Source organism: Sapajus apella, unplaced genomic scaffold, assembly GCF_009761245.1.
Source record: "Sapajus apella isolate SASKATOON/1434 unplaced genomic scaffold, GSC_monkey_1.0 scaffold74, whole genome shotgun sequence".
Classification (NCBI taxonomy): Eukaryota; Metazoa; Chordata; class Mammalia; order Primates; family Cebidae; genus Sapajus; species Sapajus apella.
Window position 1 is genome coordinate 1,067,303 of NW_022437014.1, and position 17,651 is coordinate 1,084,953.

The 17,651-nt window shown below is 51.8% G+C and overlaps 1 protein-coding gene across 14 annotated transcripts in view; it reads right to left on the reverse strand.

The window, feature by feature from the left end:
• Nucleotides 1–17,651, reverse strand: part of MEGF11 (multiple EGF like domains 11) — a 388,577-nt gene that overhangs the window by 194,462 nt on the left and 176,464 nt on the right. For all 14 annotated transcript variants that reach the window (XR_004260666.1, XM_032251021.1, XM_032251020.1 and 11 more), the window contains exon 5: nt 7,296–7,388. Coding sequence is in view for 13 of the 14 variants with exons in the window: in XM_032251021.1 (XP_032106912.1) it covers nt 7,296–7,388 (93 nt within the window). In the remaining variant the exon portion in view is untranslated. The remainder of the gene's footprint in view (nt 1–7,295; nt 7,389–17,651) is intronic.

Here is a 17,651-nt window from a genome sequence, read left to right on the forward strand (position 1 = left end):
GATAAATTCCTGGAAAAACAAAACCCTCCTAGCTTAAACCAGGAAGAATTAGATGCCCTGAACAGAACAGTAACAAGTAGTGAGGCTGAAATGGCAATTTTAAAATTACCAACAAAAAACAGTCCAGGACCAGACAGATTCACAGCAGAATTGTACCAAACATTCAAAGAAGAATTGGTACCAATCCTTTTGACACTATTCCACAATATAGAGAAAGAAGGAGACCGCCCTAATTCATTCTATGAAGCCAGCATCACCCTAATACCAAAACCAGCAAAGCACATAACCAAATGCCGGGCTGGGCGTGGTGGCTCACGCCTGTTATCCCAACACTTTGGGAGGTCGAGGCCCGTGGATTACTTCAGGTCAGGACATCAAGGCCAGCTTGGCCAACGCAGCAAAATCCCGTCTCTACTAATAATACAAAAATTAGCTGGGCATGGGGGCGTACACCTGTAATCCCAGCTGCTCTGGAGGCTGAGGCAGGAGAATCACTTGAACCTGGGAGGCAGAGGGTGCAGTGGGCCGAGATCGCACCACTGCACTCCAGCCTGCGCACAGAGCAAGACTCTGTCTCACAAAAAGGAGGAGGAAATTATGACACATGCTGTGGCACAGATGAATCTTGAGGACATTATGCTAAGTCAAATAAGCCAGTCACAAACGGGCAAATGCTGTATGATGCCAATTGCATGAAGCACAGAGTGAATGCATAGAGACAGAAAGCAGATTGTTGATTGCCAAGGGCCAGGGGAGGGGCCATGGGGAGTGAGTGTTGAGTGAGGACAGCTGCAGCTGGGGAAGGGGAAAAAGTTCTAGAGATGGATGGTGGCGAGGCTGCACAACAACATGAATGCGCTCATGACTCATGTTACCAAACTGCATTTAAAAATGTTAAAATGAGGAATTTTATGTTATGTATCCTTTATCATCTTTTTTTTTAAAAAAAAAGAATCCTTAGCAAACAGTTTGAGAATCACTGGCCTTAAGGCTCCCGGGCTAGTCTAGGAGCGTGGGCATATTTTGAGCTGGTTAACCCTCTGTTTTAATCTGCAGATAGCTTACAGCCAAGTTGCCTGGGGTCCCACACACCATTCACGTTACGAATGCATTGGACTTGGCAGAAGCTACGGCGGACGGTGGCCCAGTTTGGTTCCGGCTGCCTTCATCACTCAGGGCTGCTCTGCCATCCTGTCTTTTGCCCAGTGTCTGGGGAGCAGGGAGCAATTCCGCAAGACAGCAAGACGGCGTGCACTGGGCTGTGACTTTGTCCCAAGCGCACGGATAAGACCAGTTTGGTGGAATACGTGATCATGTGGGACGCAGCAGGAAACGGAGGAGCGGGCTTCTCCCTCATCTCTACCCCAGGACGTCTGACACCAAAACCGAAATACCATTCTGTAGCCTGGAACCCAAAGGGCAAAGCACCCTGGGATGGCAGGCACAGAAGCAGGACCCAAGAAATACAATAATTAAATCATACAATGAAAGCTTAAATTTCCAAGTTAATTCTTGGGCATCATTTATAAAAGTTAACAGGGCATATTTAATTTAGGAATTGGCTCACGTCCTTCTCTTTACAGCTGAAATCTCATAAATGAAATATACTGGATCGTTGCCCAGTGCGGAAATAAAAGTTATGAATAACGTTTCCATCTCAATCATTGTCAGCGCTTTAATATTCCTAATTACTTTAAAAAGCTAGATATTCCATATAGGAAAAATTTTTCCTTTTTATCTCCACTTGTGAGATTAGTGCAATTTAATAAGAGTCACTCTGTCGTCTTGATTCAGTATAAACTGACATTTCATCCTTTTGCTCTTCGTTATTATATGGGATGGAGGTTTATGACCAAGCGGGCAGCCACTCCATTTCCCCACAGCGGTACGTCTAGCAGCCCAGAATTATCCCACAGTGGGTGTGTCAGCCCACTAGGCAAACCAGTATCATCTCTCTTCCTTTAAGGAGAAGAAAGTGGTCCAGACCTTAAAAAAATTCAGCTAGGGGGTTATAAGTCTGTAAAAGAGTGGGAAGTCCCCACCCCCACCCCCAACCTAGCACTAGATTTAAACCCTCACTGCTGTCCAGGTCATAAATCCCTTGGTAGCCACAAACGGCAGGGTAGGGGCAGGCAGTCAGATGACGGGTCTTCATAACCCTCCCTGCCGCTTCCAGGAATTTATCCTAAGAAGAAATTGGGGCAAGTGTATGAAGACATATGCATAAGAAGAATCAGGGCAGCATTCTAACACAATCCAAAGGTCCCTAAAAAGTCCAGAAAGCGTTTAAAAAGTCAGCACCAAAATCAGGGCAGCATTCTAACACAATCCAAAGGTCCCTAAAAAGTCCAGAAAGCGTTTTAAAAAGTCAGCACCAAAATCCGTTTAGAGGCGACATCTACATGAAACTGATGTGAGGTTATATGTTTTCTTTATGACACTAGACACCATTAGTCATCTGTCACTTCAGAAACATCACTGTTGCACTTTGGGAGGCCGAGGCGGGTGGATCACGAGGTCAAGAGATCGAGACCATCCTGGTCAACATGGTGAAACCCCGTCTCTACTAAAAATACAAAAAATCAGCTGGGCATGGTGGCGCATGCCTGTAATCCCAGCTACTGAGGAGGTTGAGGCAGGAGAATTGCCTGAACCCAGGAGGCGGAGGTTGCGGCGAGCCGAGATCGCGCCATTGCACTCCAGTCTGGGTAACAAGAGCGAAACTCGGTCCCCCCACAAAAAAAATAAATAAATAAATAGAAAGAAAGAAAAGAAAAGAAAGAAAGAAAAAATAAAAAAAAAAGTATTTCAGGCCGGGCGCGGTGGCTCAAGCCTGTAATCCCAGCACTTTGGGAGGCCGAGGCGGGTGGATCACGAGGTCAAGAGATCGAGACCATCCTGGTCAACATGGTGAAACCCTGTCTCTACTAAAAATACAAAAAATCAGCTGGGCATGGTGGCACGTGCCTGTAATCCCAGCTACTCAGGAGGCTGAGGCAGGAGAATTGCCTGAACCCAGGAGGCGGAGGTTGCGGTGAGCCGAGATCGCGCCATTGCACTCCAGCCTGGGTAACAAGAGTGAAACTCCGTCTCAAAAAAAAAAAAAAAAAAAGAAAAGAAACATCACTGTGTCACCCATGTTGCTGCCCAGACCCCACAGGGTCACAGGTCACACATAACATACTCACCATATGCTTTCTAAACTCTGAAAAATTCTCAATTCTGAAGCCAACAGGCTCCACGGATCTTGGATAAAGGATGGTGAGCCCATGATAGTGAAGAATCAGAGATAACCCAAATGTCCATCAACAAGTGACTAGTTAAAGACACACGGTAATCCACAGAATGAAATTCTGTGAGGCCATTAAAAGCCAGAGAGATGCACACTTATTGACAAGAAAATGAGTGCATAGTATAAAGTGAAATTTAAAAAGCAGGTGATAGACTAGCATACATGTTTGATCTAAATAATAAAAGACATCCAGATCTTGCTTCGTGTGCAAACGTAGAGAGGAACGACGGGAAGGGTAAGCACCCAGATGCCAGCAGTGCTCATCTCCGGGGCGGGGGTTTACCCTTTTTGTCTACACTTCTGCTACAGTTTTTCTTTTTAACATGAGCTGGTATAACCTAATAACCAGTAGGAAATACACAAACAAGAATGATGCTTTCAATTAAACAAAACCGAAGCTCCTCTGAAAGGGTGTCACGCGTACAGGCCCCATTCAGAGACCACACAGAAGTGGGATAGGGGCACTGCAGAGCGCACACTGGCACACGGAGCCCAACAGCATGTAGCAAGCAGCCTCCATTGCTTGGCGGAAAGCTGGTAACAATTTGTGTGCCACGGCTGACTCCTCTATCCCCACAACAGTACCACAGGGCCACATCTTTTAAGCAGAGCTCACCTTCCCCTGTGAACAACCATATTTTCTCATGACAGATCAATTTCAACCTTGGGTTATATTAACAGAGGTTGAGCATTCAGAGGGAGGGAGAATGTAACAAGAGTTCAGGTTCAGGACATAGGTGTTGGCTTGGGTGATAGCCCCAGACTTACCATTGACTAGCTGTGTATCTACCAGAAGTTCTTTAACCTCTCTGTGCTTCAATTTGCTCCTGTGTAAAATGGGGCTAAATAACAACTCCCATGCTGTAAGTAGGTTGTGAAAATTAAACAAGTAGATTAAAAAAAAAAAAAAAGCAGCACTCAGTGCATAGTGACATTCAATACATAGTAATGACCTCCACTGTCATTGTGCATACTGGTCACACCAAGCTTGCAGCTGTGTGGTCAGATCTAGGAGTGAGCGTTTAAGAGGAATAAAGGCCACAGCCAAGGGAGAGACACCGGATGGGAAAGCAGTCCAGATGACATCATGTGAGAAACAAGGGAGCTTGGGAGGAAGCACTTGTGGAGGAAAATGATCACTATCTTCTAATCCCTGACAGATCAATGTCAACCTTGGGCTATATGAACAGAGGCTGAGCATCCAGCAGGAGGGAGAATGTAAGAATTAAGAGTTCAGGCCGGGTGCGGTGGCTCATGCCTGTAATCCCAGCACTTTGGGAGGCCGAGGCGGGTGGATCATGAGGTCAAGAGATCGAGACCATCCTGGTCAACACGGTGAAACCCCGTCTCTACTAAAAATACAAAAAATTAGCTGGGCATGGTGGTGCGTGCCTGCAATCCCAGCTACTCAGGAGGCTGAGGCAGGAGAATTGCCTGAACCCAGGAGGCGGAGGTTGCGGTGAGCCGAGATCGCGCCATTGCACTCCAGCCTGGGTAACATGAGCGAAACTCCATCTCAAAAAAAAAAAAAAGAGTTCAGGTTCCGGACATGAGCGTTTGCTTGGGTGGTAGTCCCAGACTTACCACTGACTAGCCTCAATGGCTATTCTCAGCTGCTCTGAGATGACCATTTCTATACACACAGACTTACTTTGGTCTTGTCCAATGAACTCCTTAGAAGAAATTCCATAGACAAGAAGCACCATGGTCATCCATCACCCTGACCTGGACTTTATTATGAGCAAAAACCAAGCAGTAGAAGCTAGAAGGTAGATTCCCACTGCAGAGAAGGAAAAACTTTCCAATAGTGAGAATGGGCTTCCATAAGAGGTAGTGAGCTCCTTGTCAGTGGAGGTATTCAAGCAGAGGTTGAAAAGCTCTTAGCAGAGCATCTAAACGGTCAATGCTCTGAAGGATACTGAAAGTGAGAATCTATGAATTGCTTTAATTCAATGCTGCTGTCCCTCAAACAGGGTTGGAAGCGCTTTTAGAACTTCCCATGGGTTCAATAGCACATGCCTTTGAGTAGACCCAAGAGTGCTATGCTAGCTCTTCAACCCATGAGGGTGGTTTTAATTGAGAGGAAAGAGCTTTCAGGTTGCTTAGCACCAAGTCTGGGGGTGTTAAATCAGACAGCCTAGTTCTGTGCTGTGAAGTAACAGGTCTGTTTCCCTGCTTCCTTGGTAAATTCACTCAGGACAAGTCATACTCTAAACTGCCTAGTCCTGTTCATCAAATGCCACCTTCATTCCATCTCTTCCATTAGGCTGGAAATCCTGAAAAGGCCCAGACCATGTCTAAAAAACCGTCCAGGGCCCTCTCCACGGCCTAGTCCAGTTCTGAGCATAGAGTGAGTATTAAATACACTTGCCCTCATTGGTGATTTCCGTACAGTCGGGGCCTCCGGGGACTCTGGCTGTATTTCACCCTCCAATAGGCTGCCCTCAGCATTAGAATCCAGCAGCAGCAGGCAGACCCATCCCAGCAGGGCTGACCTAATCCAAGTCAGATATTCCCTCCTCAAAGATTTCTTGTAAGCCAAGTTACCCAAAACAAAACTCAGATAAGCAAGGAAAAGCCCAGACATTTTATCCATCGTGTTTTTGCAGCTCAAGTCCACAGAAAGACCGGTTGGACATCTCCCTTTATTTAGCTCACCCACGCCTCAGTTTACCTTTCATCACCTGGCCCTGTTTCGCAGTCATGGCTCACTCAAAACAGGACAAGTAGAAGGAGAGGGCCACTGTGGTCACTGGAGATCCCAATACGCCGGGGGGTTTCTTGGGAACCTCAGACAGATCATGGACTCCCTGAGCCAAGATAATCACCCAGGCTCAAAACGCAACCACATACTGGCTTTGGCCAGAACGTTCTCATATGCTGTGTAGACAGAGAGGCTCCAGTCAAGGCCTTTGGGGGGAAAAAATAACTAGATGTTTCCACCGCAGCAGAGAGGGTAGAAAAGGGCAACGCGCCACACTGGCTAACACGGACCCAACCTTCTCCTGAGTTTTCATAACCATGGTGGTCAGGTATGGGAGGGGGAATATGGAGGTGGCTCCCCAAGATGGGCTTAGATCCCTAGTGGAGCCGCTTGGCTGTGTTATCTACTCAGGTCACCATGAGAAGACTCCACTCCAACTCAAAGCAAGAAGAAATTTGAGATTCAACCTTAGTCAAGGCCTCTCTGAAAATCAATTAAGACCATGATACTAACCAACCTTTGAATGCATAATGTGCCAATGGATAGGTGGTCATCTGCAAATATCTGGGGGCAATAAACCAGAGAAGGAGGATTCATCTTCAACCGGGTTCTTGGCAGAGAATTCCCTGAACAGCTGCCAGGTACGCCCCACCCTCTCGGTGGCCAACTCCACAGTAGAAACAATGCACCATGCCACTGTGGGTCACTGGGCCAGCCTCGAGAACATCACCTCACCCCAAGCTCAGTAGGAAGGCTTCCCTGGAGAAGATGAACCATCTACCCACAAAAATGTAGGAACACAAGGACCTGCCCCCCACGAGTGTCCTGTTCTAATTCTGGGGACACAGAGATATCCTAATGCCCACCAGTCTCATAGATCAGTTCCCCTGAGCTTCTGTGGGTGCTCACAAAACTGCGTGCTTGGACCAGTGAACCTGGGGACCAGGGCTGGACAATGGTGACCTCCTGGGTGTGTACTCCTGGGCACTGGGTCAATTTCACATCAACCATCAAAGACCATATCTAGACACGTTCCATCAAAAGTCAGAGTGGTCCAGACGACCCGACAATTCTCTATATACACAACACGCGATGCCCCCCAGAGCCCCACAAATCAGCATCCCTCCAGCGCCACATGTTTTCACTGCAGGCGTACCCCCTCCTGATGTTCGCAGAGGCTCAGGCAGCCCATCCCAAGTTACCCCAGCACAACACAAAAATGTAGCAGGCACACACCACAGCCCACCCCCTCCCAAGTCAGAGCCGGGGGGCCTCCTGACCCCCAAACCCCAGACTCACCGCTGGAACAGTCGGGCCCTCCCCAGCCGGGCTCGCAGTGGCAGGTGTCCGGGGAAACGCAGCGGCCGTGCACACACTCCTCCGTACACAGGGCTGAGGGGACACGGGGAGAGAGAGGAAGAACCAGAACAAACAGTGAAAACCAACCATCTGGTCAAGGAGCATAATCTATTTTGTCACAACTCCCTGGTGCCCAGGGACGCTCAGAACGCATCACCAGCTTGGGGGAAAATCAAGCTACACCTGACCTGAGTCATTTAATTAACTCCAGAATGCATCCTGTAAGAGTACATTTCATCCCAGCCTCATTTCCTAAAAGGAAACTCCAAGCTAGAGAAGCGGTAACTTTGATGGCTTTTCGAGAACATTTCCTCCAACATTGAACAGCAGAGACCTCAGCAAACCTCAGCCCCTAAATCCACACCCCTGCTCTCTTTCCCCATCTGTTCAGGAAATGACCGGTCCCTTGCATCTTGTGCTTTCTCCAGTTTCCTTCTGTAGAGGCCCCAAAACGTATTAGCCTGCCTGAAAAGAAGGTCCCTTCAGACTTTCCCCCCACCTTTCTGCCCTCCTCCCCAAATGTCCCTATTTTGGGGCTCTCAAATGTCAGCAAATCTGCAAAGTACACACACGCAGAGGAAGAAAAGCAACAGCTAATTATAAAAAAGTAATTAAGAAAGACATCCACGATGATGATAATTGTAATTAGAAAGTAGCTGGCAGTTTCTTGTCACGCAGTTGAATGCTGCAGCCTCCTGAGGTGGGAGGTGACAGCGGCAGGCAGTTTCCCTCAACCACTCTGCTGCTGGGGCTTATTGACAGCAGTTTGAGGAAGGGAAATTATTTTTCTCTTCCTTTGACAGAATCCACATTTCCTCAAGGTCATCTTTTGCTCCTGAAAGATCTGCCCCACCATCTAAGCCATCAGCGAAGGATTACAGAAAGCCCCCATGTGCCGCCCTCACCAAGTCTGAAAGCTCAGGGAATCAGCAGCTCCCATCAACGCTGTTAATTTCTTAGACGGGATCTAGATGAAGGATTTTTTTTTCCCCCCCTGAAAGCAAGAGACTTCTCTCTGCCCAATACTGGCCTGGGCTAGAGGAGCAGATGGCCCGCTTTGGTGGCCTCCCACCCACTGCCTGGCCTAAACGCCCTCTGGGAAGGTGCTGGGTTAGACAACAAGGCTCATTTTATGGCTGGTGTGATCCTCTGGCCCTTCCTAAGCACCGAAGCCGACCCTGAAGCTGCTGCCTTAGCGTTGCCCAGGCCTCCCGGTAAGACAGACCCCAGAAGAGCCATTTCAGATGCCCCACTGGTCCGTGGTCTGGAGTCAGCCTGTCCATTGCAAGCCTGGGATGTGATGTGTCTGGAGATCCCTAGTACCTGGGACCTTCTGATTGCTACAAGTAGCCTTCAGGGAGGGTTGTGGTACTTCTCCAGTGCTGGAGCCCTGCTCCCTTGCAGCCCTGGGAAGTGGCTAGCCCAGTGCTGGAGAACCCACTGGGCCTTGATTCAGGGGGCGAGCTCCCCTTAAAACCACAATGTGCTGCTCACGTGGCAGCTAGCAAGACCGTCACTCCTGCTGTCCAGGCTTCCCCTGTTCCCACTGGATTTTCCAAACAAGCTCAAATGGGCCAATGCCCCCAGGACACACCAGTGTCCATCCCCTGGCTCCCCATGGGATGCCAGTCCCTTGGCCCAGCCAGCTCCCAGCCCTGGCCTCAGCTACTCCCTCTCCCTCATCCCCAGCCCCAGAGGCTGAGATCCCCGCAGGCTCTGCAGCTGGGCCCATCTGTGTTACAGCTCGTCACATGAGCTCAATGACTCCGCCAACTGCTTGCTGACTGCAGAGAGCAGGACCTCCATCCCTGGGATCTCTGCCAAGGGGGCTGAAATCAAGCAGTGACTTGCAAACCTGCTGAGCGTCAGGGCTCGAAGAGACCTCAGACAAAATCATGCCCTGGCCCTTTGTGTTCTACCTGGAGAAGCTGAGGCATGAGGTTCATAGCCCCTTGGGCAGTGTGTGGCCTCTCAGCCAGGGAGGAAGAAGCTTGGGGTTGGGGGGTGCTCCTGGAGACAGAGGCCTCTGAAGACGGAGACAGCCCAAGGCTGTGGGGCCTGCACATTTTGCTCATGCTGGACATCCTCCCCTGCCCACATGGCTCAGGGGCTGGTGGTGGAGCAATTCCAGAGGGAACAGCAGAGGGGTGCTGTGACAGGCCCCCAAGAGGGTCAGTGGTGACCAGAGACAGAGGGCGGAGGAGCTGCTTCAACATGCTCAGCGCCATGCAGGTTAGGGACAGGGTGGAGGGCGGGCAATTTGAGAAGACAGACCACCCAGTGACCTGCGTGCCCCCGTCCCTGCCCCTAGAGACCCAGCCCATCCGCCTGTCTCCTGTGCCCTCTCCAAGCTGGGAGAGAAGGGCCTTCTGGTGCTCTAAGCAAGCTCCACACTGCACTGCCTTTTCCGTCGGTCTCTTCCCGAAGCCCCAGAGACCTGCAGGACAGTCTGTGGAGCACCGTCCCCCACACTGCAGACACGGACCCCAGCACAGCCCTGTGTCCAGCCCCCGGACCTGGTGAGGACACTGCTGAGGCAGCAGCTTCGGAGTCAGCGTCTACGCTATGCTTGGAGGACGGCCTCCCCACAATCCCTTAGCTTGGCCCCAGGATGCAGGTGCGTCTCCCTCCCTCCCTCATCGTCCTGGTATTTTGCCTGCACTGTTTGCTTGTCAAAACCTCAATCCATTCATATTTCATAGGTGTTGTTTAGACAGTGTTGTTTGAAGCATGAAATATTGATAGCAAATACCTGAGGCTCAGACTGCCACATTTGGCAATTGGGCCACTGTGTGTTTGGACACCCAGTGGGGAGGGGCCCGGGGTGCTGCGGGGGGAGTCTCCCAGGGTGGAGGGAGGTGGCCATCCCTGGCACTGGGGGGGGGAGTGACTCCTATGCCAGCAGCTGGCAGCCTCTCTCCAGAGGCCTGGGGTTACTCAGCGGCTGCTCCTAGAGCGTGTGGGTCCCCTAAGCTCTTTCAGATGGCAGACCCCACGGCAGTGGCTGGCTGGGAGGGGTTGGGTTAGGGTGCTGCCACCTTGGCCTCCTTCTTGGGAACTTACAACTCTAAACAGGGCGTTTTGTCAAGTCCCTCTTCACACTGCTGCATATCCACCTGCTGTCATGGAAAGGGGACTGGATGGGCTCTGACAGCACCAGCTGTGTGACGGGGCCAGCCACTCCTGGCCCCAACAAGAAATATGAACTGCCCTCTCACCACCTGCCTTAGTCCTGCTTCTGACCTCCCTGCGTGCTAGAAGCCTTCTCGGCAAGCAGCAGGACGTACAGGGGTTCAGAGCAGACCGCACCCAGAACGCCGGCTCTGGCCCAGAGATGCGCCTTGGATGAGTTACCCCCATCTCCGTGTCAGCCCCATCTGTTCAGCTAGGGGACAGTGGCAGGATGAGTCTCACAGGCTGTGTGAGGACGGATGAGTTGATCAAGTGCCCAGAGCAGATCAACTGAAAATGCCATGTAGAAAATGCCATGTGAACCCTGCTGTTAGCAGTCTCCTAGGCCCTGGGTACAGGCTCCTTGTGAGGCCCAAGCCTCCTGCACCCTCCACTCCCTCCCGCCCTTCACTGAGGTCCTGACCACATGACGGGTGGTCTGCAGGGACCTGCGGACGGATCCCTGGTTGGGGCAGTGCTGCTGGAGGGCAGCGCCATCTCCAGCCCTGGCAGGAGAGGCCAAGGCTGTAGACGTTGTGATGACCTAAGCTTAAATTCCACATCTGCCAGTGACAATTACAGGATAATAAACAATTAACCTTTCATGCCTCAGCTTTTCCCTCTGTACAATGGGACAACAGCAGTGCCTACTTTGTGGGTTGCTGCAAGGATTAAAATGAAATAAAACATGTAAACTTCTTACACCAATACCTGGCACGTAGGCACATAGCAAGTACTCAATATGCACGTGATGCGATCGCCATTTCTCTCTCTCTCTCCCTGTCCACACACACACACACACACACACTCGCTGTGGGTTGTGGACTCAATGTCTAACACAGCTGCCAGCTGCTGCCATATGTTGCTGCTTCCTGTGCACTACCATTTTCTGAGCACCTACTATGTGCCAGGCCTTAGGGCTTTGACACGCACTCCATCAGCCTCTGGCATAGGCCATCCCAGCACACACTGAGGGAGCTAGCTATGTCAGCACTGCCTCTCCTTTGAGGACCTCCAGCTCCTGGGGGACAGACACTGCTTCCCACTCGTCCTTTCTAAGCCCTCATGGTTTCTGGTACATAGTAGGTGCTCAATGCGTGTGAGCACCACATCTGCCCCAGCAAAGAATACCACACAGCTCACGTGAGAAAGGCATGCTTGTTTTCCCCAAGCTCAACCTCAGAGCTCGATCACAGAGAAGTCGTCAAATCTGTGGACCTGTCCTTTGGCTCAGGCTGTTTCTGGCCCTGTGGGACCAGGGTGATCAGGGGTTGTGAGGTGGTGGTGTGGGGCTGCATTATAAATCCAGCCTTGGGTGTCAGGGGGCCCCAATTTGTGTCCACAAGCATCTCTCTCGTGATATCAGTAACTCACCATCCTCTCTGGGCCCTGCAACTTCACTGACAAATCAAGATTCAAGCAGATAAAGTTTTAAGTCCCATGTAGCTAAGAATGCCCTCATCTGTCCCCCCGCCCACACACTCCAGGACACACCGGGACTGCCGTCATTGCTCTGGTTCCCCTTCCTGGCCCCCAAGCCCCAGCCCCTTTCTATCACAGGAACCCCTGGTGTCTTTCCTCTGTTGCTTTGGAAACGGCACTGGAGGGGGAGCCAACTCTCTGGCCTCGGCCTCTTGTCCACGAACAAGGGCCTTCCATGGCCGACATCCCTTGACGCTTCTCTTCTGACTTAGGGATGCACGGACTCCAGCGCACACCACCGTAGAGAGCCGCAGCTTGAAGCACTTCCAGCGAGCTCCCAGGCCCTGGCCACCAAAGCCGGGCACAGCCTCCACCATCCAGCCCCACCACGAAGCCAGGAAGGGTGAGGTTCCTCCAGCCACCCTATTTGCACATGAGGGACAGTGAAAGAAGCCCTCCACCCCATCCACAGGAACGATGAGCAGCCCCTTCTTTCTCTCGATCTCCATGGCGCTCAGTGGAGGGTGGGTGCCCACTTGGTGGTATGTAGCACACCTGACCTCCTGCCCTTTCTCCTTTCAGTGTTGGACCAGAGTCTTGTTGGTCTGGCCCAAAAGAACCCCACACCACCATCCTCAAGACCCCTGACCACCCTGGTCCCACAGGGCTGAAAATAGCCTGAGCCAAGAGTCAGGTCCAGAGATTTGGCACTTCCTCTGTGGCTAAGTTCTGAGACTCAGCTCAGGGAAAAGCAGCATGCCTTTCTCGTGAGCTTTGTGAGGGTAAGCCCAGGGTCTGGAACATCCTTGTATCTCCCCATGGGCCACGCATGACAAAGACCCCACATGTGGCTGTTGGTGACCCCTCCAGTGATACTGACAAGCCAGGGAGGAGGATCGGCAGGCAGAGGGTGAGATGGGGTGGGGGACAGGAAGCTGTTCAGCCTGGAGAAGGGGGGCAGGTCATGGGCAGTTGACCAGGCTGAAAGCCCAATAGAGATGCTGGAGCCATTCTATCCCAGACAGAATAGGGACCCAAGGGAGCGAGTGACAAGGAAGCACAACCCAAGGCAAGACTTTCAAACACTCAAATGGGTTCAGCATCTCACAGGGCTGTTGTACAGGTAGGGAGCAGGCCACCACGATCACGCCAGGGACAGAGGACTGACGTGCGCGCACTGCAGGGCGGGTGTGCTCTGCCAATCGTGGTGGGTCCGGCTGGCTGACTATTTTTGTAAATGAAGTTCTGTTGGAACGCAGCCACGCCCAGTCGCTTACATACTGTGTAAGGCTGCTTTTGCACTACAAGGACACAGTTGAGTGGGTTGCCACTCAGACTGACATTTTGCTAAGTCTAAAATATTTACTATCTGGTGCTTCCTGGGGGAGGCGGCCCCCATGAAGCAATTCTGAGGGAGAGGGCTCCTGGTCTGGTGGGAGACGGGACACGGAAGGTTTCTTCCTCCCCTTCCTCCTCCATCACGTACTTACTCCCTGGGATGACCAGATGGCAAAACAAGGCCAAAAAAAGGCACTCAGAGGATATGAGATGATGCCAGTCCTACTTTCTAAAGTGGCACTCCGGGTCTACCCAAAGGAGCGAGGGCTGTCAGGCTGGGAAGCGGAACCGTGCATGCTGACTTCGCACTTTATCCCACCCCTCGTTCCTCCTGGGGGAATCCGGATGACTTAGCAAACATCTGTGTTGCAGTCGATGGTCTTATTCGGTAGACGCTAGGGACCATGCGCTGAGTGCAAGGAGGAAAAAAGGCCAAATGAGAAGTCCTTCCCCGGCCTGGCACTTGCCAGGTACTGAGTACCCACAGCCCCCCGGAGTCTCGGAGGTGGGCGTTAGCACGGCTCCGTTTATGCTTGGGAAACTGAACCACAGGAAAGGCTAAGTAACTTGTGCAAATTCACATAGCCAGCAACTCAGTGTGCTAGGTCAGAATGTCTTCACCTTTTTTCCCTTCGAGGCGTTTTAGACATTTTTTTCCTAATTACTCCCTCCCATGAAATTCTAATAACAGACAGATACACTGGATATCTGTGCCTTATATATAATCTGCTTCGGAACTCATTTCTGCCCTGGCAAGAGCACACGCTAGAGATTCTCCGATTGTCCTGCTCACATCGTTCATCTCCTCCACCTTTCTCTGTGCCCGGAGAAGCTGGCCTGCATGGATGGCGTCCTCGCCCTCTGGCTTCTGGATGGGTTCAGTCAATGGGAAATAGCAGCAGGAGGCGAGGCTGGGGCATGGGTGTCGGTGGTGGTGGTCCTCCTCCCCTCCAGGTAAAGGCTCCGGGGGTTGCTTCCCGTCCAGGGGTGGGTGTGGCTCTCCTCTATTGCTAGCCTTGAACGCTGTACCACTTCTTATTGGTTTTCCTTAACCCTTAACCCCTCCCCTGCCTTTATAAATCATTTTATTATTAAACTCTCCTCACTGATCCTCCTCACCATGCCATCTGTTTCTTGGATGGGACCCTAACGGGTCCGGGAGCCAAGCCAAGGTTTGCACCCACACGTGTGATGCCACGAGCCTGCTCTCGCAGGGTGAGATGGATAAGTTCCAGCAGCAGCAGCTCTGTCACTGACTTGCTGCGAGAACTTAGCTAAGCCCCTCCCTCCTCGGGGTCTGTTTGTCTGTCTGTGAAATGAAAAGGTTGGACGACAGGATCTAAATGTTCCCTGCAGCTCTGGGAGTAAAGGGCTCCACAAGAGCAGCTGCCGACTTTTGTGGCTGACTGATTCAAGCTAAGTCTAAGAGGAATGTGTTCCACAAACACAGACACAGAGCTTGGCCTGGGAACAAACGTGTTTGGAGGGGCAGATGGAAGGCCAGGGCATCAGTCCTGGGGCAGCGGGTGAGCTTACATAAGCGGGTCAGGACCAGGACGGTGATCTTGGCATCAGCCAAGGTGTGTGTGCGTCAGACTTCGGGTCTCCTCTGCAATCACGCTGCTCAGGCGACGCTGGCCCTTCCCTGACCAAAGGCGGCCCCATCTGCTGCCCCTAGCCCATGAAAGCCTCTGAATCCATTCTCCCTTCTATCTGCCGCCCACCCAAGATGACCCATAAGTCCCTGAGGTGTCTGTGGTCATATATCTTGCCTGGAAGTTTGCAAATGGTATTACTAGTTAATGGAGCTATAAAAATTACGTCCATTGAAAGGTCAGGATAAATAGACAACTTCCATTCCCCCTGGCCAACCAGCCTGACATTTAGCTAAGACCAAAGACAGCTAGGGGGTCAGGGAAAGGGTGGTCACCTCCCAGAATCCTCTGGGATATCGCCTCCAGAGCCGCCCCAAACCCAGTGTCCTCAGTGCTCCAAGGCAAATTGATCAGTCCATCATTAGCATTCCTGGCAAGAGCCTCAGATCAAGTTGCCATTGGATTCCGCTTGGAAATAAAATGACCTACAGCCAAGTGGACCCAAGTGCCAATTCTGAGGTGACAGGCTTAGCATGAGTGATTCTGCCATGGCCAAGGTCACACAGCCCACGTATACGTACTAGTGTGTGTCTGTGTCTGTAGCGGGGCTCGGGGAGTCACCGAGGGGAGTTCTGAAACACTTCAGCAGATGCACACCACTCACTCCTTTACGTTCCCAGTCCTCAGTCCCCTCCACGGCCCGAAGAATCACAATGGCTGGTCCTTACTCTCAGCCCATCTAGAGTTGGCTTCTAATTGCTGTGGCCACATCTGGCTCCCAGATATGAAGAGGCAATTCTTCTTTTTTTAACAAGCAGCACTTCCCCAGCAAGGCTGATGAGCTGGAAGGACACTAAGGGCCGGCCACTCTCCTGAGCTATGGGACTAGGGCCTGACCCCCACCAAAACTGCCGAGCTGGCCCAGAGCTGCTCCCCCACTACTTATTTATGTACTTTTTTTTGATGAGATGGAGTCTCACTGTGGCATCATCTTGGCTCACTGCAACCTCCGCCTCCCAGGTTTAAGCGATTATCCTGCCTCAGCCTCCCAAGTAGCTGGGATTACAGAGGCGTGCGCCACCACACCCAGCTAATTTTTATGTTTTTAGTAGAGATGGGGTTTCACCATGTTGGTCAGGCTGGTCTCAAACTCCTGACCTCAAGTGATCTGCCCGCCTCAGCCTCCCAAAGTGCTGGGGTTACAGGTATGAGCCACCGCCTGGCTCACCACTCCCCTTTAATTCAGTAGTGCCCTTGCTGACTGTATTCCAAGGCAGCATAGCATTAAAAGCCAAGGTCCCTGCTCTGCCACTCATTAGCTGCATGTCCTTGAGCCATCTCTCTGGTCCTCAGTTTACCCCTCTGTAGAATGGCTGCTGACTTGGCTATTGCACAGAGTATATGAGTTAACTGATGCAAAGTACCTAGAACAACAGGTTATACCTTTTCCTTTCTTTTTAAAACGTTGCTGCTGCTGTTATTAATATTCCTCTTCCCAGGACTGGGCTGGGGAGCTGGGCACCATGGCCCCTGAACACGTGGAGGCTCACTTCCAGTTCAGAAGACAGTGTGACCTGTGTTACGCAGGAAGTGGGTGGGGAGCGAGGAACACTGGTGAAACTAGAGGGGCCGGGAGCCGGGAAGGAGATGCCGTCCAGGGTCAACTCACTGGTGAATGATCACCTACCCAGGGTGGCCCTGGGCACAGCCCTTTCCGTTTCTGGTCTTCAGAGAAGAGGAGCATGGAATGAAGGAAGGCCCAGTCCCATCGTCAGGTCCTTTCTCTCACAGAGCCGCAGTGGTTGTGCTTCTGGAGGGCAATGTGCGCTTGCACCCCAGGGGCCCCCTGCCCCCGCACACCCTCTGCTCATTCATGCGAGCACCAGGCATGTGTGCATTCACGCCACTGCATTTCCCCGGCACCTCCTGGGGGCTGGGCTCTGAGGGCAGGGGTTAGAGAGAGGAGTTCAAGATGCACAGAGGGCCAGGCCTTGCCCTGCCTCCTGGTCTTCTGGGCAGTGAATCCTCCCCCTACCTGCTCCTGACCCTTCCCCTAACAGGCAGGGGCCTGGAGTGCCGCAGGGAGAATTCTCTCCGGCACCCTGTAGAGAGCTGTCCAATGAGGGTCAAGGGCTGCACTCCAGGTCCCACAGGTCAGGATGTAAGGTCGGAGAAGGCCCGGGAGCCAGACTGTCTGGATTCAAGTCTGGGTTCAGCTGCATCCTAGTTGTAAGCAGTGGGTTACTCAGGCAAGTCATTTAACCACCTGCGACATATGGACAATGGTCCCTTACCTCCTAAGTTCATTGCAAGACTAAAGCATTAACACCTGTAAACAGCTTAGAACAATGCCTGGCACATGGGAACCTCACTATTGTTTTTCAAAGTCATCCATTCCTCTGAGCACTCACTCCAAAAGCATTTATTAAGCACCTACTATGTGCCAGATGCTGTGCTGGGTGCTGGGAATACCATAAGCAAATAAGGCAGTTTCTTTTTTCATGGCACCAACAACTTGATGGCAGGAAAGGGAGACGGCACCTGAATGAGTGGGTGGGTAGGTGGGTGGGTGAGTGTGTGTGAGCTGGTGGGTGAATGGGTGAGTGACTGGATGGGTTAGCGTGTGGGTGGGTGAGTGGGTGGGTGGGTGTGTGGGTGGGTAGATGAGCGAGCACATGAGCCAGTGAGTGAGCGGGTGAGCAGGCAGGTGGGTGAGCTGGTGAGTGGGTGAGCAGGCAGGTGGGTGAGCAGGCAGGTGGGTGAGCAGGCA